This window comes from Lonchura striata, chromosome 4 (genome assembly GCF_046129695.1).
Source record: "Lonchura striata isolate bLonStr1 chromosome 4, bLonStr1.mat, whole genome shotgun sequence".
NCBI lineage: Eukaryota > Metazoa > Chordata > Aves > Passeriformes > Estrildidae > Lonchura > Lonchura striata.
Window position 1 is genome coordinate 5,912,559 of NC_134606.1, and position 22,999 is coordinate 5,935,557.

The 22,999-nt window shown below is 42.9% G+C and overlaps 1 protein-coding gene across 2 annotated transcripts; it reads left to right on the top strand.

Annotated features, from left to right (window-relative positions):
• Nucleotides 1-5,380: 5,380 nt before the first annotated feature.
• RNF103 (ring finger protein 103) lies at nt 5,381-21,353 on the top strand. 2 transcript variants are annotated; one of them, XM_021535733.3, is made up of 5 exons: nt 5,381-5,675; nt 7,759-7,898; nt 17,218-17,333; nt 19,333-19,743; nt 20,116-21,353. In XM_021535733.3, exons 1-5 carry the CDS (start codon nt 5,450-5,452, stop codon nt 20,909-20,911), a joined length of 1,689 nt encoding a protein of 562 aa, XP_021391408.1. In that variant the 5' UTR covers nt 5,381-5,449; the 3' UTR covers nt 20,912-21,353. The 2 variants fall into 2 exon arrangements, with proteins under 2 accessions (XP_021391408.1, XP_021391407.1); XM_021535732.3 differs by having other exon boundaries at nt 19,333-21,353.
• Nucleotides 21,354-22,999: the final 1,646 nt, after the last annotated feature.

Consider the following 22,999-nt stretch of genomic DNA (forward strand, 5'->3'; position numbering starts at 1 on the left):
GATGCCTCAGATCGAATTGCACTTGGTTAGCACCATCTCCAAGCGAATTCAGAGGAGACCACCAAGCTGATGAGAGGGATGAAGCACTTCTGTGGGGAAAATTCTGCTGAGAAAATTGGGATTGTCCAGCCTGGAAGAGAGAAAACTTTTGAGTGACCTAACTGTGGCCTTCCTGTACCTGGAAGGGAACTTACAGAAAAGATGGGGCAAGACTTGACAAGGGCATGTAGTGACAGGACAAGGGGGAATGGCTATGAAGTGAAAGAGAAAAGTTTTAGACTGGATATTAGAAAAAAAATCTTTACTGTGGGGGTGGGGAGGCCCTGGCACAGGCTGCCCAGGGAAGCTGTGGATGCCCCATCCCTGGAAGTGTTCCAGGCCAGGCTGGATGGGGCTCTGAGCAACCTGGGCTAGTGGAAGCTGTCCCTGCACACAGTAAGGGCTTGGAACTGAATCATCTTCAAGGTCTCTTCCATCCCAAACCATTCTGTGATTTTATTCTTATGGCTCTGTGAGCTTTGGTGTTTGGAGGCAGTAGCTCAGGACACACAGGACTCAGTTTTTTGTGTAGCACAGTACCAACAAATCTCCTGATAAATCTGGCCAAAGTTAACTGCAAAACCAGCATTTGGTCTGAGCCTGGGGTAGTGCTGCTTCACCTGTGTCCACAGTGCTGGGCAGGACAGGAAAATCAAGAGTTTGGTATTCTCACAAGAACAGAGGACTTGTGTGATGTGCAGTGTCAGTAATTGGTCACATTTTGGCCCAAAGTGCTGCTTTTCTATGGTTTTGCTCTTCATTTAATCACAAATTATGCTTAAACACAAGCATTGTCTTCTGGTTTCTTAGGTCATCAGCACAGCTGTTTAATTTGTGAAGTTCTCCACTGCTGTGGGCTTCGTGATCATCTCAGCACATTCAAGCAAGGACTCCTTATTTATTTGCTTATTTTGGACGTTAAACAGAGCAGAGGTCTTCTCCAAGGGGGCAAGAAATAGTTTTACTGTTACAAAACCAGAAAACACAAAGTGCCTAGGGAAAAAAAAGCGTCTTTATTTGAAGCTTTATTTTATTCTGCTCCTGTAAGTCAGTTTGCCCTGACTGATGTCCGGTTTTGTGCCATTAATCACTGTGTGTTTACAGCAGATCGAATTCCCGCAGGGGGTGACCATCAGATCCAGCTGTGGCTGCAGAAAGCCCTGATCACCTGCCCGGGTGTCGCAGCTGACCCTGAGCAGGGGGTTGGGCTTCAGAGCCTCCGGAATTCCTGTGTGAATCACCAGCGGATCGCAGTGCTGCCTCACCCGGATGGCCCGGGGTGGAACTGGATGGGTTTGAGGTCCTTCCCAATCCAACCGTGCCAGGATTCCCCGGTTAAACAGCCGGGGCTGTAGCCGAGCTGTCAGTAGTGGTCACTGTGTTACACATTCACAACTCTGCTAAATCTACTTTCCGTTGGCCACTCAAAAGCAGAAAACATCCGATTTAAAATTCCTCTGCCTACAACACAATAATGTCTGGGCTGCTGCCATCTTGCTTTGAGATTCTCATAGAAGTTTATTTGTTTTATTTAACGTCAATTACAAGGAGGCACAGTTTCATATCACACCTAAAACATACCGAGGTGCACCCATGTTGATAAGCACATCAAGAATTTCTGTGTTAGTGAGTTCCCAGAAATTCACGGAACTGTAGATGATCCTGAGTTGCAAGGGACCCCAAGGATCATTGAGGTCCAATTCCTGTCATCAAAGTAAATTGTATTTGCAGAGTTGGCTCTTGGGAAAACTCTTTCAGATTGTTTGACTATTAGTTTGCTGAACTGTTATCTTGATTAATTCATTAAAAATACTGTGATGTTAACATGGTAAAGGATTGAATTAAGATGTTTGATCCCCTGCTTTATGATTAATCCTCTGGTTTACTAATTTCAAAATGACAATACTTTTCTTATGTTCCCCACAGAAGTCTGGAAAGTGGATTATTGTCCTTATTCCCAGGCTGCACAGTCAGCAACTGCTGGCAGGACAGGATGGGGGAGGAGAGGGAATCCTTGCCATTTACCAAGGAAAGGTGGCTGTCCCAGTTCTCAGGATTTCAGCTCATTAGCTCCTAAATTACATATTTTTTTTTTCTACCAAAATTATTTAAAAGCAGATCCTTGCTTTGGGCTTTTGTTTGAAGGTGGAATTTGTATTCTCCATTCTCTTCACATTTGTAATATTTGCTCGGTGAGCATAGGACTGACTTACTGATGACTGTTTAATGATGTTAATGAAGTAGTGTTAACCCTGGGGTCTTTAAAAATGCCAGTGTGTGTCATCTTTGTGTTCAGCCCCAATGAATTTCAATTCACTCTTAAGATATTTAGATTTTCCAGATAATTAAAACTCCTTGAAAGATTGTTCGCAGGTGATATGTCAAAGACATTCTGAGTTGCAACAGGAAATCAAATGACAGCTACATCTAGAAAATGGAACATTTTCTGGTAGGGTCAGCTTAGTGCATCAGGGATGCAGAGGTGGGGAGGGAAGAGAGGACCAGAGAGCCTGGGGGAGGCACTGGATCCATTTAGGTTTGCTCTGCCAGACCTTTGGTTAACTCCTCACCTGCAGTTCTTGGTTGTACCTGCCCCTCATCTGGGTGCTTCAGTGTTGGCAGCTGCTTTGTTTTGAGTTGTTTTGGGGGCTTTTGAGTACTGGCTTGAAATATCATTTGTATTTCCCTGAAACGACTCCAGGGCTTTGAGTTTGGCAGATGATTGGCTTTGTCTCTGCAGGGACCTCATTTAGCTCAGCCCATGAGCACTCGGAAATGACACGCTGGTGACAGCCTCCCCAGCAGTTGGTGTTGCAAATAGTTCAGCTGTGAGTAATTGTTGTTAGGTGCCTTCCTGCCGGGGGAAGCCAGGGCACCCCGAAGGAATTACAGGGGAGAATCAAAGGAATCTACTGAAGTAGAGTCTGAGGTGCTCATGTAAAACAAAGAAACCAAACCAAACAAAACCCAGCAAACAAACAAACCCACCCCAACCCAACAAAGTTTTCTAACTAAAGTTAAATATACAAAGTCCCTCTTCTAACTCCCACCTGTCACTTCACACGGGTGAGAGTTACTTCACACTCACTTGAAACAAAAGGTAGAGAAATTTCTTCTATGTGTGACAAAAGAAATGGGCCTTCACAAAGCTTCTGGAAAAGAACCCTGTTCCTGAGGCACTCCAAGGCTCAGAGCCTGCCTGAGGCCCTCTGACAGGTGATGGGAAATGTGTGTTTTATTGACTGTCCCCTGGCTCCACCAGCTGCAGGGACAAAGCCACTCCCTTGCCTTTTGCCAAGGGCAAAGGATTCATCTTACTGATGCTTTGCCACCTGCTCATTAGGGAGATGGGCCCTGGCTTAGGCAGGGCAAGTTTCCCAGGCTGAGGTGGTTGTGAAGGAGAGAACAGCACTTGGCTTTGTGAGCCCCTCCACCGGGCTGTGCCTCTGGGACCTTCTGTCCCACCTGCATCTGCCACCCGAGACTTGCTGCAAACCCAGCACAGCTGCTGAAATCCCTTTGTATTTTGTGGCAGGCACATTCTTCTCTCTCTCAGGATTTTTTCATAGAGGAGCACAGAGAGAAGAAAGAGAAAACAATTTCTATTTCTGCTCCTTGTTTTTCCCATGTGGAATGTGTTTGGAGAATTGTTTACTTGGGGTGATTGCTTGATTGGATTCTGTTGAGGATTGTTAGAGCCTGATGGCCAAAACAATCCACCTGTGTCTGGACTCTTGTGAGAGGGTCACAAGTTGTGGGTTAGTTAGATATGGTAAGTAGAAAAAATAGCTATGTAGTTTTAGTATCTCCTTGAAATAGTATATTAATGTATTCTAGTATAGTTATAATGAAAGCATTCAGCCTTCTAAACTGGAGTCAGACATCATCACTTCTTCCCACTGGGTTCACCTGCACTTACAATAGTATTTAACAGAGTAGCACCAGTAGATAGAAGGTTTGCAGTCCACTTGTATCTTTTTCAGATAAAAATGTTGAAGAATAAAGTTGTATGTGACTTCTAGTGGAAGGGCACAACATTTACCAGCCCCATAAGAGCTTTGTGAGTGGCTACATCTGCAATTTCTCCACTCTTCCCCTTTCAAGAACCAAAATGAGCCCATTCCTGAAGAACACAGTGTCATGAATTTTCTTCTGGAAGAGGGTGTGTTGGCCATGTCACTGAATGAGCTGAACCTGGATTGTTGAGTTGTTTTCCTTTTAAAATAATACCAACACACTGAGAAACATTTAAATGTGTTTTAAAAGCTCTGAGGAGTACAGTGATTTAAATGCTTTTTTCCAGATCAATATTAGTGTGCCTTTTTGAAAATTGATAGTACAGAATTACAGCATGTACACTCTGGGGGGTTCTCAGTGTTTTTAAATTTAAGCTGTGCTATTTTTGTGCTCATCTGTATGAGCTGCCAATTTTCATGCAAATTATGGATTCTTAAAATAACTGAATATACAGAAGCACTGTTGAGTTTCTTTCAGAGGAGAGCCTTCATCTTAACACAGTAGCTTGATTTTAGTACATTTCTTGTAGGAGGCTAAATTGGTATTTTGCAGGCCAGCACTTCTTGCACAGCCCGGCGTGGTTCTTCGAGGATCCGCTTCAGCGGGGATCCATGCTGCGCTCCAAAACGCTTCCAGTGTGAGCACAGACCCAACCCAAGCCCTTGTCCGAAGCCGGGGTGCAGCTCCCGCTTGCCTTTGGCTGCTGTTTTGGCACAAGCTCTCAGCGCTCCAGTGCCGAGGCAAAGCTGCAGAGTCCGAGTTCCGACCCGGGCAGATGAATCTCGCTGTGGAATTTGCTTTCGCGCCAGCCAAGGGCTGGGAGCGGGGTGGCGTGCGGGAATGAGGAGCGGAGGGATCATCCCTACGCCCAGCAGCCCGAATCCAAATAAACTTGTGTCCACTGAGCTGCACTAAACGGCCCGAACAGATCGGCCCTGCAAATATCGGCCCCCAGTTCTGGCTCTGCAAATATTTTCCTTTTAATGAAAAGCGTCAGCCGAATCGGGTCCTGCCCTCTCCCTCCTCGATATCCGAGGTGTTTTATATATTATTTTTCTCGAAGCAAGGGCAGCCGCAGGGTCCAAAGTTGCCGCCGGGGACAGGGACGCGACCGCCCCCCGAGCCCGGTGGTGCGGGGTCGGACCGCAGTGCTGAATCACGGCCGGGGCGGGGGGAAGGAGAAGGGAAAAAAGGGGAAGGGGGAAAAGGGGCAAAAGGGGCAGGGGGGCGGTGCCGGCTGCTCACGTCACTGTTATGTCTCCGCGGCTCCGCCGGGGCGGGGACAGCGGCAGCGGCGGGCGGGAGGCGGGGGGCCGCGGCCCCGCTCCCCTGATAGCCCCCGCTCCCCTCCCTCCCTCCCCAGCCCGGCCTCCGGCTCGGCGCTCCCGGGAAGATGTGGGTGAAGCTGTGCTGTTTGCTGCTCTACTTCCTGGCGCTCTTCGTGCTGGCCCGGGTGTTCGAGGCCGTGGCGTGGTACGAGAGCGGCTTCCTCGCCACGCAGCTGGTGGACCCGGTGGCGCTGAGCTTCAGGAAGCTGCGGACCATCCTGGAGTGCCGCGGGCTGGGGCACTCGGGGCTGCCCGAGAAGAAGGATGTGCGGGAGCTGGTGGAGAAGTCAGGTACGCGCAGCTCCCCCGTGACCCGGGGGGACGGACGGAGGTCGCTGCCCGGCCACCCCCGCCCGGGCTCCGGCCGCCCTTGGATGGAGACGCGGGCGCTGCTTCCCTTCGCAGGGCGGGTTTGGAGAGAGAGCTGGAGCTGGCTCCCTCCGGGAAGGGGGTCCATGGAGGGAGCCCGGGGACCTCGGGGGGGGGACGGTCAAAGCCCGGCGGTGTTGTGAGCCCGGGCGGGCTGCGCCGAGCGAAAGGCCTGCGCTGGACGGGGCAGCAGCAGCGGCCCTTCCCTCCCCTCCCCTTCCCCGCGAGTTCCGCTGCGGGCGGTCGGGTCAGTGCGGGTGGCACAGATGCGACCGAATGTCGTCTGCCGTGAAAAACGAGGAGGAGAGACTCCAAATAGCTGCAGTAGGCTACTGTTTACAGCTGGGGCCGGCTTGTTCCCCTGTATTCCCACCCGTTTGCTGGGTTTGTTACAGGTACGGTTATCAAGATGGGCCCCAAGGAAAGCGATGATTTCATAGCTGAGGAGCACAAGGGATGGGTACCCAGGGTTGAGATGATTTTATACAAGGGGAGCAGAACTAGATCCTGCATACAAAAATCAGCTCGGAAAAAGGCAGGGAGGCATTTCAGGAGTAAGGAGAACCAGGTGAAGGAGATGAACTTCTCGGGGCTCATGAAGAGCAGTGGAGATGTAAGAATGGCAGAAGTGTCCTGACAGTAAGGAAGCTGCCTGGAGCAGTCGGAGGGAGCTGGCCCCAAGGACTGGGAGATGGGGCTGATGTAATAGCTGTAGTGCCAGCCAAGCAGGAAAATGTGAGTAGTTGCTTTTAAATCAATGATGGAAGGGCTGGTGATCCAGGCAAGAGAGGAATCCCAGCAGTCGGGATAGGCAGTGAGGGTCTCTAATGTCTGGACAGGGAGGGAAAAAGATTTGTATGGATGTAGTGCCTGCCATATAACCTTAAAATTGCTGGTTTAAATAATTTATATGAATTCTGTGCATTTAAATCTAATTTGCTGTTACTGTTCATTTTTTATTTATGTTTTTGTCTTGATTATTGGCTTTGCTGCTCCAACAGTAAAAAGCATTAGGCACTTTCACTTTTGTTTCCAATCACTTTCACTCCTTGGCTGTCAGGTACTTTCATGATGTCATGATGTTTGGGTTGCATATGCTGCAGGGAAGTGTTACAAACTGTATTAATCAACTTCTTCAAATGTCAAGGAAACACTTCTCATACCAACAGGCTTTGCAGCATTTTTCTGTGCTTGTGTTTTGTTTTTTTTTCCCCCCCTCTAAATTTTATGAATATTTTTGCAAACCCCTAAACGATTTCAGCTGTTGTACTTATTTTTATCTTTTTAAGGAAACTGGTTTTGGACAAGACTTCATTTCTTAAAGCTTAGTAGATTAGTTACTAGAATGCGGGTTGTCATTAACAGTGTTTGTAATGATTGTGGAACAAAACACGAGAAGGAAATGAGATTATGAAGGAAACATAATCAGATGATTTTACCATGAGCTCTTTATGTCTCTGCATTTGGAGTTCATGGGAACTTTTCCCAACTGTACAAACAAAAAACAACAGCTAAATTGGTCTGCATGAGATTTTTACTAGCAACAGGACCACGTACACTGGGTCCAGAATTAATGATTGAAATTCTGGAAGTCTGTTTGAATTATCAGTGTTAAGAAATTGCTTGCTGCAACACTGCAATCCTGTGAAACAAAAGCAAAGATGTATTGACTAAAATTACTCAGCCACTGAATGTTGTTTTTTGCAGAGAATGAGCCTTAGAAGATGTTCCTTTATTCCTTTGTGTGCTTGTGCATGTGTGATGCATCTGTGGATTCAGAAGCAGAGTATTCATGTCGTCTGAGGTCTAACTGAAGTCAAATTGTTCACAGTCACGTCACCAGAGATAGAATTATAGTAACAACTTAAGGTTTAGCTACCTTTGCACTGAAAAGGTTCTCTGAACGACCATGCAAATATACTTAGTTAAACTGTTACCAGAATCCATGAAATAATCTTTCTCCAGTGCCATTTTAATTTAATTTTTCCAATTGTCTCTTTTTCAGGAGACCTCATGGAAGGAGAGCTTTATTCAGCTCTCAAGGAGGAAGAGGCCTCTGAATCGGTTTCCAGTACAAACTTCAGTGGTGAAATGCATTTCTATGAGCTTGTAGAAGATACAAAAGATGGGATCTGGCTGGTACAGGTATATAAATTTGACCTTTTGCTTTAATATATATTAATCACACCCAAAATGTGTTTCAAAGGAGGAGTTTATGAGGGTAGTTAACTAGCTATAAAAGCTTGTAACAGAGAGATGGTGACAAAGATAAACTTTATCCAGGAGATGAGGAATGGAGAAATAAAACAAGAAAGGCTGGAAGTGCCAGAGTTCCTATAGAGACAGGAAGAAGGGAAAAAAAAAAAAAAAAAAGCCTGTTATTCTTTGGGTTGCTTTTTGAAAAGCAGGCATTTTAGAACCAGAAAAAAAGCAGAGCAGCACACACTGAAGTACAAAGAGTATGCAAGTCCTTGGCCCTGGGTTTGTAAGAGCCTTGTAATGTGTGAAGTAGGTGCATTAGTACAGATGCTCCCAGCTGGCACAGGCTCCTGCTGCTGCTCTTCCTTTTGGTTGCATCATATGCTCAGACCCAACCAGTTTAAGTTTCTGCTTGTCTAAGGGGCTTAGAGCATTTGTAAAATCTCTGTTGGCTCTTCACAAAGGCAGGAAGGATCTCAGTCTGGCAACTTCCCACACTAGCAGGCTGCTTCTGCAACTTATTCCAGTGGCTTGAAGTCAACTTTCTCCCAAGCCTTTTGTGCCCATGAGTTTTACAGTCTGATTTCCAAGGGCTGCATAAGAACAAGAAATCATTTAGGAAAATAAAGACAGACTTTTTCCAATAGGATTTTGAAGCAATTAATCATCATTCCTGAGAACATAAGTAACCTAGACCAAAATATTGAAGTTATTTTTCTATGTCAACTTCTCTGTTGATAAGAGGGTGTTTTTTTAAGGCATAAGTTTCCTCCTAACAGCCACATCAGGTGAATTCCCCACCAGGCAATTAATTGTTCCATTGACAGCTCCTGCCTGGTTTATCTAGTCTCACTTCATGTTTTCTATTTAACACGAAGTCATTAAATCTTCATAATCTTATTTATTAGGCCTGCATTGTCACCACATTAGATCTCATTCCAAAATAGACAAGAGGACATATTAGCTTCAGACTTGGAGTGGCCTTTGTGTTTTGGGAAAGATATATTTGGAGTTTATTGAATCCAAGTTTGAGGTTTGAATCATACAGGAGGGTATTCTTCAAGCAGAGAGAGAGTGTTGAAAGGCAGTTTACACGTCCCCAAACTAGTTGACAAATACAAGCATGAATATGCTGTGAAAAACCTTCCCTCCTCCCTGTGCAGCTCAATAGGGTGAAATATGATAGTTCTCTGTTGTCTCTTGCTTGCAGAATTTTACTTGTAATGTATTTTCCACTAGCATCCTAATAGCAGGTCAGATAGGCTGTGCTTTGATATCTCCAGTGAGATGAATGTTGTCATCATTCTGGGAATATTTGCACAGCTATTCAGTTGGTCACAATAGCTGTGGAAAAAAAAATTAGTGGAATTTACAGAATAATTTACTTGCCGAGCACTATTTGTCTGTTTCTCTACAATAAAAACCACAAGAGATGTCGAATTTCTATTTTTCATTCTTGCTTTTCGAGTTTTCATCACTTTGAGTTTTCATTTGCTCAATTTCCCACCACAGCTCTTGTCTGGATAACTCCTATGCTAGATTCTTCATGGTTCTTCACAGGTTTTCCTTTTCTTAGACCTTATCCCTGCAGAGCTGGTTTTTGCTATTGTTTCCCAGTTCTTGATTCCCTCCGTTGCCCATCCTCCTTTGCTGTTTGGAATCCTGTGGAAACTTTCCATCTAATTACCCAGCTCGATGCTCATGCAGGGGAGTGAGGATGCCTCATGGGTGGGTTTGGTGGCCATGGGCAAGGTCAGAGATTCCCCTGCTCTGGTGCTGCTGGCTGGGAAGCAGAAAGGATCTCCAGATCCTTTGCAATATCCTGAGCCTTCAATCCCTGTTCTCTGGGGTCTGCTGGAAAGGAGCAGAGGGAGAGGAGCAGTTCTGCCTCAGCTGGCACAGTGGCTGTTGCTTGAGTTGGTTTGAACATTTTGTGATGGTATATGAGAGGACTGAGACTTTGGAGATGCATATAAATGAAATTTCTGATGTGGCACAGGCTAGGAGTGTGATAGCCGTCACTGTCTGCAGAGAATCAAAGGAAAAAAAGAGGAAACAATTACTATTTCTTGATATGCTTGACAAAAATTGGGGTCTGAGTTTATAATTTAGAGTCAGCAAGATGAGTTCCGTGAAAAAAGTCAAAGTCAGTACACAGGGAATAAGTGTTTTGTGGCTTTGTTTCTTTATTTTCTGGAAATCCACATGCAAAGCATCCTGGTGCAGTGGTAATTTGTTTACCAGTGTAGCTGTTCACAGCTCCTGTGTGGCACTTCCACAGAGCCACAGACAGCAGCATGTTCTTTCTCCTATTAGCTCATGATCTCATCACCTTTCCTTTTATGCTGTTCTTGCTTGCCAGCTGCTGTTGTGCACTTCTTTGGCTGGCAAGGAGGGTGACTTGTAGTTTCTGGAGCTGCTTCTCTTGTTGGTTAGGGGAGTTGTATGTAATGTTCTTACTTTTCCACGCTCTGGTTAGTCTCTAGAAGCCTGTCACATCCAACAGTGTCGTAGTCAGTATGGCTTTTGAAAATGTTCTACAGATAAAACTCCTCTCTGAATGAAGTTAAAATCTAAATTACTGCATATTTTTATTTTAAAAGTCTCTACTATAACATATTCCCTAAAGGGGAACTTTCTTCTTGGCATTGAAGTACGAGGACAGACCTTTTGATTGGGTCTGGTAGAGCTGCAAAGGCCATTATTATGGATATAAAATTCTGCAGTCTGTTCTGCATCTCAGTTTCTAGTTCAAGTGGTGTAGTCACAGGGCAAGGGATGTGCCTACAGCGTTTTGGTGGTGATGGTTTGTTTGTTCTTCCTTTTGCTTGCACGTAGGATGAGTGATTTTCATATTTATTTGCATTCTGAATTTTTCCAGGTGATCAGCTGTTCTTGCTAAAAAGAAACAAAGTAGAAACACTCAGTTCTTTCAAAATACATAATTCAGTATTTGTGTCTTTTCCAATAGCCCTTCAGGATCATTTACCACAGGACACCTGATTTTAAGTTTCAGTTTTCTTCTTGAGTGACTTATCCAGTCAAGGGTGCAGAATACCATCAGCTGGAATGCAATAGTCCTTGTAGTGCCTGTGTATCTGTGTTAACTCATTGCAGAAACTCATTTATTCTCAATCTCTGACTTAACTGACAGCATAGCTGACTGTCCAGATCAGTGCATAGGTCACCTCACTTCCCTGGAGAAACTGCACAGAATTTTGAGGTGGTCAATTTTTGCATGCTTGTGATGGATGTAATCTTTGCCTATTTTGATGTGATTTCTCACAATCTCTTTCTCAGAAAAGAAAGGCAAAAAATCCTCAGATATCTGCAGTCCATATGGGTGGATTCTGAATGAGTTGTGAATTCTTAGGAAAGAGAGTCTAAGTGGAAATTCAGTTTCATTAACACATTGTCAAATAATAAACAGAAAGCGAGATGTCTCAGAATTAGTAGAAGTGCAGACATTCATGTAGAAACTTACTGACATTATCTGGAATAAGTGAGCTTTTTTCTCAAGCTTCTAATAAGTAAATTACCAGTCCATTTATAATTAATTGTATTTTTACTTCTGTTTTTTATATAGAAGCAGAGTTTGCAGCATAACTGTTGATGAAAAAGGTTCAAAAACTCTAGTCATAGAAGCCTTTTTCAATCTTTGTGGACCCCTAAAAATCTTCTAGGGCATGCATGGAATCTTGACAGCAATATCAAGTTTCCTCTGCTCATTTACCCTCTGCAGGCACTGTGCAGCAGTGCATTGGTGTTTCAAACTGGAAACCACTGAACCAGACAGACAATTCTCATATTCATGCAACCTTACCAGCTCATTAAGTGAGTTAGAAATCACTTTTATCTTTGGCAAAACTACACAGGTTTTTTTCAGATTCAAATGCCTGTATTCCTTGCATGGAGAGTGACTTTCTGAGGCTGGGTGAGACTGACTGCTTCTGAGAGAACTGCCTGGATGTGTGTGTGTGCAGCAGGGAATGGTGTCTCTTATTTAATGGGTTTTGTTCTTCCTGATGGTGTAAAGTCTGTCACAGTGCCTTAGTGCCCAGAGCTGAGGAGCGCTTGGAGTCGTTGTCTTTGTGGCCGAGCTGTAAACCCAAGTTGTGACAAATTACTGTGTATTTGAAATTGTGTGCTGTTGGCATGAGCAGATGTGCCTGACACTTGCTGTCCCAGCTAGAATTGGTTAAAATAATGAGAGCTGGAGCACATGAAGTGTTTGTTCTGCTTTTGCCCCTCTCTGACTCATTGTCATGCCTTGTGATATTTGAATGCTTTTAGTTGTGAGCGAGCTTCAAAACTTCCTGAGAACAAATCTCGTTCCTGTGACCTGCTTTGAGATCTCTACATACCTGTCTGAAAGAAATTGAGCAAAATTTGATTTAATTGCACAGAAAACAGGATAGTGCTCAAGTGAGGTCATCATCATGTCATGCTTAAGTACTTCAGGAGTAGCAGAAAAGGAGTCTGTCTTTGCATATTGCAGTGGTGCAGCAGACTCTAACATCAGCTGTGCTTGCTCAAGCCTCTTCAATTTCAGTCGTATTTTTACCTGTATTTTAAGAATCTATGTTTCATAAAATAATCTTTAAAGATGCTTAATGTTACTTGGAAATTAAGGAGCAGCTGGATCCGTGATGGTTATAAAGTAGCTATTGTAATATTGGGTTTGGATTAGGCAAGAGAGGCAAAGTGCCTTGCTGACTTAGTCCTCTTTTTCCAAGTGTTGTTTTCTGGCTCTGGGATATTTGTTTGTTAAGTCTATTCTTTAATGTCATAACTATTACTACTTTACTATATAGATCAAAATAATTATATTTTTCTAATTGCATTCTTGATTGAACTCTTTGGGGGTAATTGTGTGTAATTCAGTGTCATGAGAACTTTTCCATTGCAAAAGCTTCCTATTCAATTGTGTTTTGAAATCATCAGAATCTCAGCATTTACAGTATTAGAGAGATGGCAATTCAGACCCTGCAGTCAGCCAGTCCTCTGGCCTGGGTTAGGTGTGGGTTAGAGACCAGATCCATTCTGTGAAGTGAAGTTGTTAAATAGCAGGGTTACTGTGATCCTATTGGATTCCCTTATCCCATTTAGGTGATTAATGGATTAATTGAGTTGCCCTCATTGTCTTACTTGTCACTCTGACATGTGATACGTCACAGATTGTGAACATAGCTAATAATAAGTAAAGCTGAGAGGGTTTGTGCTTCTCCAGACGTGGTGTTTGTCTCCCATCTGTGTTAGCTGATCTTCTAAAAGGTACCTTCTCCCAGGAGCTTGGGCTTTATTTCTATAAAAATAAATAGAGTGTATGATTGAAAGGGACCTTTCTGATGACCTAGTTCAGCTTTCTGCTAGACTGTACAATGTGTGTTTAGAAAATATTTTGCTGTCTCTCTTACACTGTAAGTTGTTCAAATGCTCCTGTTGACTGTTTTCTTCTTGGAAATGTGTTTCTGACTTCTGACTTGGGTGTATTCAGGGCTAATTTGTTCCTGTTGGACATAAATTGCCCTTTAGTTTCTCAGAGTCCTGATGCTAACCACACTCCTCCCAGTAAGTGAGGTCAATCAACCAGTTTGTTTTGTCAGGTCTGATATTACCCTGGGCTTTGCTTGTTTTGCAGCCAGTTAATATTGATGGCTCATGTTTTCTTGTGGAGCAGCTGATAGCCCCAAGCGTTTCCTCCTGTCATTGCTGTTTCTAACTGATGAACTCCCCAAGTGTCCTGTTCATTACTGAATCCATTTTCATGTGTGACACTCTGCATTACAAGATTTGTGCAGCTCTTCCTGCATGGTGTTGTAATCCTCTTTCCCACATGGATGTGCTTCCCAGTTTTATGTCTACTACAAATGGCTTTGGGAGACTTCACATTCCCACAGGAAGGGCATTAATGGGAATAAATGCTGAACTGAGCTCTAAGGTAAATCTATTAAGAAGTCTAAGTTTCTGGCATTTTGACTTTTTGCTGTAGCAAATGTCTTGCTCATTTTAGAACTAACTTTTTTTTTCACTCACTATAAAATCCTATCTGTAGCGCTCATGTAATTTTTCCATGTGGCAGAATACATGATACACTACCAAACTACAAATAGGGTATTATGTTCCCTTTTTCTCTTGAAACTCAGTTCTTTTCCTTTAGGGAAAGTTTTTCTCAATCAGAAATGATACATTTTTAGTAGGTGCATGCTGGAAAGAGTTGGAAAATGCAACTGTCTCTGCACTTCTAAAACTTCTTCTACAGTTTTGCATCCTATTGAAATCAGCCTGGTGGGATTTTTTTCTTTCATTTGCTCTTAAATATAGCTACAAACCTCTGTCCTCTCAAAATGTGAATTGGTCTGACAGGGGTTTGCAAGAAATTTTCACAGGTTCACCTGTGATCCTGTGTGCTTGTGCTACAGTTCTAGGATGGAGATATCCTGCTTACTCTGATTTAAGTATATTAACTTGACTTCTGCTTTCACCTTCAGGTGATGTAGTTTCTTCCCATAAATTTGCTAACTGGTCCATGGCCAACCACTCCCCTCCCCCCTTCACTGAAAACTGAGTCACAGTATTAATTTAACTATAAAAAGAAAATTATCTTACATTTCTATCCTGTCTTCATTGTTTGGTGATCCTGCTTCTTCTCCCCCTGTTCTATTCTTATTTATATGACTGAAAAACCTTTTAGTACAGCTTGTAATAGTCTTTTGTGTGGTCTAACTTGAATAGCTCATTTTTCCTTACTTTTCTTTACTTGCATATCTGTCTTTGATAGCTCTTCCTTTTGACCTTCATTTCAATCCTTGTAGATTGTCAAACTATTTCTAACCTCTCTTTGGAAGTGATTGCTAGGAAGAAGTGCAGGACTTGGCAACCTTTTTTTTTTTTTTTTGCCTTACTTGAAATATAAAATCCTGATAGCTTTAACACCATGGGCTTGAAGAACTTCCAGGCCTCTTCCACATTCAAATTCCCAGTCTTCTCAGTCACAGGTTTTTAAGCTAAATTTCTTATCAAAATTCACACTTCTTAAATAAAATCTGTTACAAGTGTTTGCAGGTTATTTTTAAGCTGAAGTACATTTTGATGGCTTAACCTGCAGTATTTTCTTGGACTCCCTCATGCACAGGGATAGTGACTGCTTTCCAAAATACAAAGCTTTGCCTTGGCATTGTGAGCTCCCAGTGCTGTAAGTGGGTGTTGTCTGCAAGGAGCAGCTGCAATGGACATGTTTATTTGGATTTTTTTCCATAATGAGGTAAAAAAGCACAAGCCCAAAATATTTTATGAAGCTTCAGTGTGCAAAACCATAGTAGGGTTCCTCTATGTAGTTACAAAATACAGACTGCTACTTAGGTCATTGTTCTTCAGTATAAATAACTTTCTCCAGGAGGAAAGACTTTTTCATAGGAAAGGAATTAAGCTGCTGTTAAAAAATCCACCAGTACACGCAGGTGACAGTAAAATATAATGGTGACTGTATTTGCAACAGATTTTTGTCTTGACCCTTAAAGGGAATGTTGTGGTGCCAGGCAGAAGGAACAGTGAGCAGAATCTGTCCTCCTGCACACATTAACATTCTCTCATCGCTGTTTCAGAACATGCACACAGAGTTTTGGAAGAAGCCAGTCACTGAGTAGTTGTAACAAAGAGTCACCAGAGTTTTACTTCTATGCTTACTAATAAAACATAGTGATTCCTTGCCACGTTGGATGCATTTATCATGTCATAGTAGTTCTGAGGATATTTTAAGGTTATTATGTGGCTTTAAGGTGTCTTTAGGAATTTGGTCTCCCTTGACTGAAGTGCATGAAAGGAAGAAGTTTAGAATACCCAAAGCTTCAGTCACATTGGGTGATGTAATACAGTAGATTTCCCAGCTGGTTGTCTTCAGTCTGTGATGGTTTTTATCTAATCAAAAAAGCTTTTCTATATGATGTATGTTTTAAGAATAATTTGAGGGATTCTTACCTAGATTTTCACCTCCAGTGTTATTTAAACATTTTGGGCTTAGTGGAATAGGAGTGTAATCTGTGACTTCAGTTCGTTTCCCTATGTAGAACATTCTGCTTGGTGAATTCTTCTATTTTAAAATTCTGAGAGGCTGCAACTTACCACAAAGCAGATAATATTTATGAGCCTCAAAGGCTGGACACAGTTTCTAGGTTGAATCTCAGCATGTCCACAGAGAACTGTTAATCATGGTGACAGCCCAACTTCCAGGGGCAAGCTGACATTTGAGGTTATTAAGTCAGAAAACGATTGGGATAGATTTAATGGTGGGTAAACAAATATCTAACAAATGGAAGTTTCAATATTTAATTTAAAAATATATTTTAAGTGGCTGCCAGTAAGCCTGCAGAAGCATGTGAAGCATTTCCAACATAGAAAATGCGGTGGCTCGTGGAATAGTGCATGATCAGTCATGTCATTCAAAATTACCTGTCAGCTGGTGGCAGGCAGAATTTTCTTCTCCTTGTGAGGTTTTTCCCTTTCCCTGTACAGTTATAAGTCAGAGGATGAATGCTGCTTCTTTGTCATCTGTGTCAGTAGTTTACAGTGAGGTAACCTGAAGTACAACTTTAATATCCTGGGTTAGAGCAAATTAAACTTTGGGCTATATCACAGCAAGTGATAATCCTGAAATGGCAGATGGGACACTGGAGTTGGTGGAACAGTCACATAAAGTTACAGAGTGAGTCATGGGCAAAGCTGGAAGGAGTCAAGATCCTTAGGCATTATCTGGGAGTTTAATCAGTAGTTTCCACTGCTCAGGAACGACTGTTGATAGTTTAATCTGGTACCAGGTACATGCATTCCCACTCATTCTGCTTGCTCTGAGACAATGTTTCTTTGGTAGGTTGTAACTTCTGAGGGAGAATTGTAATAAAATGATGGGTTTTTTTTATTGCAAAGAAGAGGAACCTGCTGCACCCCTCTTTTCCCTACTATGAACTGGTTAATGATAATTTTGTTATTTTACCAAAGTTTTTATTAACTACCACTGATTTTAGTATTCTTAACATGTTCTTAGCATGATGATGCGCTTCTTTCTCTCTACAGAACCACATTTCTGTCTTAGAACTTCAGTCTCCAAAGACATTTACCATGACTCCCAGTTGTACATTCATACTCTGTGTCCTAAAACAAGGGGAAGGAGTATCAAGCATGACCAGCGCTCTCTTTTCTTGAAACTTGCTCTTTATTTCAGGAACCAAACTGACTGTGATACTAAACTAGTATTTCCTTTTGGCAATAGGTCATAGCAAACGACAGAAGCCCACTGGTGGGTAAAGTCCACTGGGAGAAAATGGTGAAGAAAGTCTCAAGATTCGGCATACGTACTGGCACTTTTAACTGTTCCAGTGACCCCAGGTATATCCTTAAAGGATTATCTAAATCCCAAGAATATCTTAAGGCTCAGCTGTGTTCTAGCAGCAGGGCTTGCTGTGTTGTAAAAGTAGCTGTGACAGAAGGTGGCTTTATTCATGTTTTTATCTCTCCTAAAGTCTGCTCAGAATGCTCCATTACATTATTTATCAGCTCTGCAGCTTCCCAAAGTGTCGTGTGGGAAATGCATGATTAGACTGTGGAGAGTATAGCAGTGGAGAGGAATGAAGAGAAGAGTTTGGCCTTCCAGTCTAGGTATTCAGGGAAAGGAACTGTGCTTGCTTAGGACAAAGCTGAATATATCAGTTTTAGAGTCGTTATATCACCATCTGGAAGGGGAAGCACAGGTTAGCATGAACCTTGCATACAGTGCCTGCCTCCCAGAATTACTGACAAATCCTGTTCCCTGACAAATGTATGTTTATATATAAACTGGCACACACCCTTGGACAACACATAGTGTGCTGTGCAAGAGTCACTGTGTTTGCATATGATTTCTAACAAGGAAGAAGAGCAGAGCCAAAGACGCTATTAATAAATCTCTGCTGCTGTAAAAAGAGGCTTTTTTTAAACATTTTGTTGGAGGCGTTTTCTTTACATGACAGGAGACTTTGTCTAGAATTCCAGTGGCATGTATGCATACGCACATTTTATACAGCTTAAGTCCTAAATGTTTACAGGAATTTCAGTGTTAATCATAAGAGGAAATTCTTAGGCTTTGTAGTGCTTATGCAAAATAATCTTGTATTTGAACATCTTCAAAATTTGGCAGTGTTTCTCTTTGCATATTTCCTAAGTAGCCTTAATGTTCTGATCAAATACCATGTTTTAAATTAATTCAATTTTTTTAATACAAGAAATGTTTCGTCAAGTAAACCCTTGTGAATAGTTTTCATCAGGTTGCAGCTGAAATTCAGATGAACACTACATGCTGCAGTAATCAGGACACCTTTATTAGCAGTGTAATACATTATGGCTGTTTCTAAAAATGCTGCATTCATTTTCCTGCAAAGGGGAGTTGTAATTGTCTAAATACACGTTGACAGACCAAAACCACAGAGGAGCCAGGTAAGATGGCTGAGGTGAATGAGGCTGGTGATCCCAATGTGCAGCGTTCTCAGACATTGCACGCCTATCTACTCTGTCATATTTTGATTGTTGAAGCTTGCCAGATATTTCCTTAAAGGAGGACTAGATAATTTGGTGTAGTGATACTGGTAGCAAAGAAGCATGAGAAAAGGGATCTTGTGAGAGTTACTGTGCTCTGGACCATGACTCAGGGTTCAGCCATGAAGAGCCTTTTACTTTTGGATTTGGGGTTCATCCCATCTGCCTGCCAGACAGCTTGGGTATTTTTTTAGCCCAAATCATCCAGCACCATGTGCGTTGCTTCCTACTCTGCTGGTTTTGTGGCCAGCTCTCTCACTCACCCCTTAGCCTGTCTGCTTCTTGAGAAAATGGTCCCAGTAGGAAGTAGACACTTGTCAACTTCATTAAAGCAACTGCAAACAGACCAGAGTGTCTGCTCAACTTCACCCCACAGCTGCTTGGCAAAACCAGGATGGAAGGGAGCACTGGTAAAGCTGTGGGATATTAAGTTACACTGAAGTGGTTTTCTTCTTGCCTGGAAGGCCAAGGAAAAGTAGCTTCTAATATTAAAGCTTTAAAGCAAGAAGTCAGCTTGTGTATTATTCAAATCCAGTTACAAAGCACCAATGCCTGCATGGCCTTGTTTACTTTAATGACCTGTGAAAATTAACACTATTCCTCTTCCTGTTTTATGAATGCATATCTCTTTGCAATATTCCTGTAAGATATAAAGGTATTGTAAGAATAAATATGCTTTGCCAGATAATATTGGGTACCCTTATTTCCTGCTATTATATTATAAGGGTTCCCAGGTGCTCAGCATGTCTCATTTTTGGGCTTAGAATAGAAATGTAAGGACTCAGTTCTGGAATCTAACCTACCATTTTCTTTGTAGATACTGCAAGAGGAGGGGTTGGCTGAAATCCACCCTCATTATGTCGGTTCCACAAACCAGTACCTCCAAGGGAAAAGTCATGCTAAAGGAATACAGCGGGCGCAGGATTGAAGTGGAGCACATCTTCAAATGGATCACAGCCCACGCTGCCTCTCGGATCAAAACCATCTACAACTCGGAACATTTGAAAGAAGAATGGAACAAAAGTGACCAGTACCGGGTGAAAATATACCTGTTTGCCAACCTCGACCAGCCTCCGGCGTTCTTCTCTGCACTAAGTGTAAAGTTTACTGGAAGAGTAGAGTTTATTTTTGTCAACGTGGAAAACTGGGACAATAAAAGTTACATGGCAGAAATTGGTATCTACAAGACACCATCATACATACTGAGGACTCCTGAGGGGATTTACAGGTATGGAAATAACACTGGTGAATTTATATCACTACGTGCCATGGATTCCTTTTTGCGCTCGTTGCAACCAGAAGTTAACGATTTATTTGTTTTAAGTTTAGTTTTGGTTAATCTGATGGCTTGGATGGACCTGTTTATTACACAAGGCGCCACTATTAAGCGTTTTGTGGTTCTTATAAGCACTTTAGGGACGTATAATTCACTATTAATTATTTCCTGGCTGCCAGTGTTAGGTTTTTTGCAACTACCCTACTTAGACAGCTTTTATGAGTACAGTTTAAAACTCTTCAGGTACTCTAACACAACTACTTTGGCTTCTTGGGTGAGGGCAGATTGGATGTTCTACTCTTCTCATCCAGCCCTCTTCCTCAGCACGTACCTTGGCCACGGTTTGCTAATTGATTACTTTGAGAAGAAGCGAAGGCGCAATAACAACATGGATGAAGTAAATGCTAATAATCTGGAGTGGCTGTCGAGCCTGTGGGACTGGTACACCAGCTACCTGTTTCATCCCATTGCTTCTTTTCAACACTTCCCTTTTGACTCAGATTGGGATGAAGACCCGGATTTGTTGCTAGAGCGGTTGGCCTTCCCCGATCTCTGGCTTCACCCTCTGATACCAACTGATTATATAAAAAACTTACCCATGTGGAGGTTTCAATGCCTCAGCTCCCACTCTGATGAGGAAATGCTGGAAACCTTTCCAGACAGCGAAAGTGACTCTGAGAGTGAAAACAAAGAGGTCTTCAGTAGCGACAGAGAGGTCTCGGAGGACGATGAGCTGAGCACGTTCCACAGGTGCAGCGAGGGAGAGCGTCAGGGCGGCGCTGAGGCGTGTTCATGTGCCACTCACTCTTGTCACCACGAGCCATGCGAACGCCAGGCCAGGTCCTACAGCTCATACAGCTCCGCAGGTGACCTGGAGCCAGACTGGTCAGCCTGGCCCTCTGACATGTTGCACTGTACGGAATGCGTGGTGTGTCTAGAAAATTTTGCAAAGGGCTCCCTGCTGATGGGCTTGCCCTGTGGCCACGTGTTCCACCAGAATTGCATCATGAAGTGGCTGGCGGGCGGGCGACACTGCTGTCCCGTCTGCAGGTGGGCGTCCTACAAAAAAAAGCAGCCATACACACACCCTCAGCCTTTGTCGAGTGAGCCCCCGTCTTAGCTGTGTGCCCCTGTCTTTTGTAAGCTTTCAGGATATTACTGCTTGCCTTCTAAATGTTAGTCACTTAAAAGATTATGTGGTTTGAAGTTTTAGTTTAAATGTTAGTGCAGTGAACTAAAATATACGTGATGCTAACGTTAATGACAGAATCATTTGGTTGCCTTGTATGTTGAACTGAATGCAAACTTACCTTAAAAATAATTTGCTCTCTTCAACATCTGAAACTTGATGCTGTTTTTGTAAGCACAAAAATCAAGCCTACAAGAGAAGCGTATTCCAGCAAACATTTACAAGTTGGGATGTGGGTCTAATCTGAGACAATTGCTTTATTTAAGTGTTTCTTATTTTAGAGTCTGTTCTGCACATCTTTGTTGAATAATGTATGTTGTAAGACAGTACCATTTAAAAAGGAATTGGTGAAATAAATTATTTTAAAAGGAGATTTGTAATGTTAATTGTTTTGATAAATATTTTGTGTGTATGGTTACGGATGTCTTGCTGGCCTGATTTATCTGTGAAGACAATAAAAATATAACACAACTCCTGTGACTAATAAATCATCTCCTGGGGATGCAGGAATTTGGTGCTGTGAGCCACTGGCCAAGGAGAAGGCCATAGTGTTTCACTGGGAACTGTTTCCTTCATAAGTCTGCTGTGTGGAGGTGCTTCTCTGCTGTATGTGGTTTTCCAGTTGATTACAAGCTGCTTTTCCAGATGGAGACCCTCTTCTAGCAGCTGTCTCTGTAGTACCCTCATCTGCAGACATCTAGGAAGACTTTAGGGTAGCTCCCTCTACAGCCTCAAAGTAAACTGTTGAGAAGGAACAGAATATTGTCATGCAGTGACAAGTGGCTTGTAAAGGTAAAAATTGCCAGCTTCCAACTGTGCTGGTATTCTGAAGTGATTTCTGATTTCTTTGATAGTTCTTTGGAGCCATAAAAAAATGAGTCTGTTGTTTTCTTTTTATTTCAGTATGAAACTCTGATTTTGGTTGTACTTTTCAGAAATCATCAGGCTGAAAATAGAGAGGAATTGTTGGTTGGAAAGAAAAAAGGAGGGGGAGGAGGAAGAGCAGGAGACTATATGAGTAGAGGAAAAGGCTTAAACTAGAAAGATATTTTAAATGGTCTTATTTCTTTCCTAAATCTTGTCTATGTAATATGAAAGGAGGATAATGACATAAAGATGATGATAATAGGAAATACAAACACAGCTCCCCCTTGCAGTTACAACTCATCTCCCAGTGTCTTTATAGAGTTGGGAGGGTGATGCTCACAGAGCTGCTGGCATTGTTTCATCTGTCCAGGTACCTGGACACGATATTTTTTATTAACAAATGTTTCACTTCTTGGTCACCAGGTGTGTTCCCAAGAGGATGTTCATGTAATTAGCAGAAGAGCTGTTTTTAATTTACTGAGTCCTTTTTTCTCTCACATTTCCTTTTTCCCAGGGCAGTACTGAAGCAGAGAGGTACAAGGGGCACAATATCAGCAACTCTCTTGTGGTCCAGAAAGTAATTTTTATTCCAGTTGAGACCTGCCAGTACATGTCCTGTCTCTGTCATTACAGCCTCAGAAGAGCAGCAGAGAAGCATAATGAGGGCAAAGATCATTTCTGCTTCCAATTTGTGCAGCAGCATGGCAGATGTGCTTGTCATGAGTAGCTGAAATCCACATTGTTTCAGGACTGTTTTGAAATCTGCACTGAGCTGAGGCCTTGCCAAGGGAAAGGAGAAGTGGTGTGAGTATAAATAAGGCTGTAGCTGAGGTGCTGACACACACAAGTGAGGTGCTGTATCACTGCCTGCTGTAGCCTTTCGCTGGTACCTCGGCAATTTGCCAAATGCTGTGAGTGCTAAGCTGGAGCAATGCTGTGTCCTTGGAGCATTGGGTGCTCGCGGAGTGCAGCTCTGCTGCTGAAGGCTGACCTCCTCACCCTCACACACAGCCCCAGCAGCTCTGCTCCTGTGCACTGGCACTCGTTTGCAAATCTTTGTGCACACCTGTTTCAGCTGAAGACTTGTTTTAATGGCCTCAATTGCTCTACTCATCCTGTTCTTTTGATGGATGACCCAAACTGCTGTTTAAT